A 1,458-nucleotide genomic window follows, 5' to 3' on the forward strand; every position below is an offset into this window, starting at 1 on the left:
GTGAAGCGCCCAGCCGAGCCTGGCAGGGAGTGAGTGTCACCTGCTCGTCACCCCCTGCGTTCCCCCACCCCAGGCCAACACTCACTGCGGCCCCACAGCGCGTTGCACTGACGGTCCCGGGTTTTGCAGCGCCCGCCATAGCATCGTCCCTGCAGGGATGGGAGAGGGGTCAGGGGACTGGAGAGGAGTCAGGGTCCTGGAGGAGGCTCAGGGGGCTGGAGAGGGGTGATGAGGCTGGAGAAGGGCTCACACAGGTGCGCTGCAGGGAGGTGCTGCAGGGACAATGAGCCCCACACATGTCCCCCCACGCCTGGTCCCAGGACACTGCCCCGGCTCACGTGGTGCAGGGAGCAGGAGCCACACGTGTGCACAGCCACGGGACAGCAGTGGGGGCTCAGGGCCCCCTGCTCACCCCAAAGCCCACAGCCATGTGTGTGTGCGTGCGTGGCTCAGCTGTGGCTGCAGTTGCTGACAAAAAGTCACAGAGGCACAGACTGGTTTGGGTTGGAAGGGACCTTAAAGCCCATCCAGTTCCATCCCCTGCTATGGGCAGGGACACCTTCCACCAGACCAGGTTGCTCCAAGCCCCATCCAGCGGGGCCTTGGACAGTCCCAAATGTGCTTCCAACACGCACAAGCCCTGATGCTGGAGCCCGGGGGGATGTGCCCAGCCCCAGGGCTGTGTCCCACCAGGCTGGGCTCAACTCACCTGCTCATTCTCACAGAAGTATCCATCCAGCTTGTGGAGGTTGGGGGGACACTGTGGGGATGTGGAGAAGAGGTTGGGTGATGCCACAAGGCCCCACAACATGTCCCACCATGTTCCCCCGGCCCCACTCACCTGGCTGGAGTCGCCGGTGCAGGTCTCGGGGATGTCACACTCGTTCACAGCCTCCCGGCAGGACACACCACGTGGCTCGTACTGCCCGGGGCACAAACCCAGCTCATCAGGAACGGGACAGGACCCCACTGGATCCACATCTGGACCCGGGCCCCCTGAGCCCCCTGGATGCTCCCAGCCCCGCACCTTGCAGCCCTTGCAGCAGAGCCCGTCGCTGCACATGGCGTCATGGGTCAGGGTGCACTTCTTGCAGCAGTTTCCCCCGCTCCTCGCACACTCCTGCCAGGACAGCAGCGGGAATCACGGCCATCAGCCCCCTGGCAGCCCCGGCAGCCCCCCAGAGCGGGGGAAGCAGCCCCCCGACCCTGCTCACCGCCAACGAGCCACAGTCGCACTCCTCGCCTGCCTCCACGAAGCCATTGCCACACTCCGGAGGGTCCAGGAGCTGCCGGGACCGAGGGGGGGACATCATACACACACATGAGAGCTGCTGCCATGGGTCCCCCGAAAAGGGCATCACATCCCTGGGGAATGGCAGCACCCCCAAACTGCTGCCAAGCACGAGGCTCTTCCTGCTCTGGGGGTTCAGCACCAGCACCTTGACCGTGGCAGGAGCT

The 1,458-nt window shown here is 65.2% G+C and overlaps 1 protein-coding gene across 1 annotated transcript in view; it reads right to left on the reverse strand.

The window, feature by feature from the left end:
* The window catches only part of ADAM11 (ADAM metallopeptidase domain 11), an 8,529-nt gene that overhangs the window by 950 nt on the left and 6,121 nt on the right, over positions 1–1,458 (reverse strand). The window contains exons 10-14 of the mRNA XM_017744753.1: positions 1,215–1,456; positions 1,028–1,120; positions 842–922; positions 710–760; positions 52–149 (exon numbers count right to left, since the gene is read on the reverse strand). Of these exons, the coding sequence (XP_017600242.1) occupies positions 52–149; positions 710–760; positions 842–922; positions 1,028–1,120; positions 1,215–1,456 (565 nt within the window). The remainder of the gene's footprint in view (positions 1–51; positions 150–709; positions 761–841; positions 923–1,027; positions 1,121–1,214; positions 1,457–1,458) is intronic.

Source organism: Corvus brachyrhynchos, unplaced genomic scaffold (genome assembly GCF_000691975.1).
Source record: "Corvus brachyrhynchos isolate BGI_N302 unplaced genomic scaffold, ASM69197v1 scaffold479, whole genome shotgun sequence".
NCBI classification, from domain to species: Eukaryota; Metazoa; Chordata; class Aves; order Passeriformes; family Corvidae; genus Corvus; species Corvus brachyrhynchos.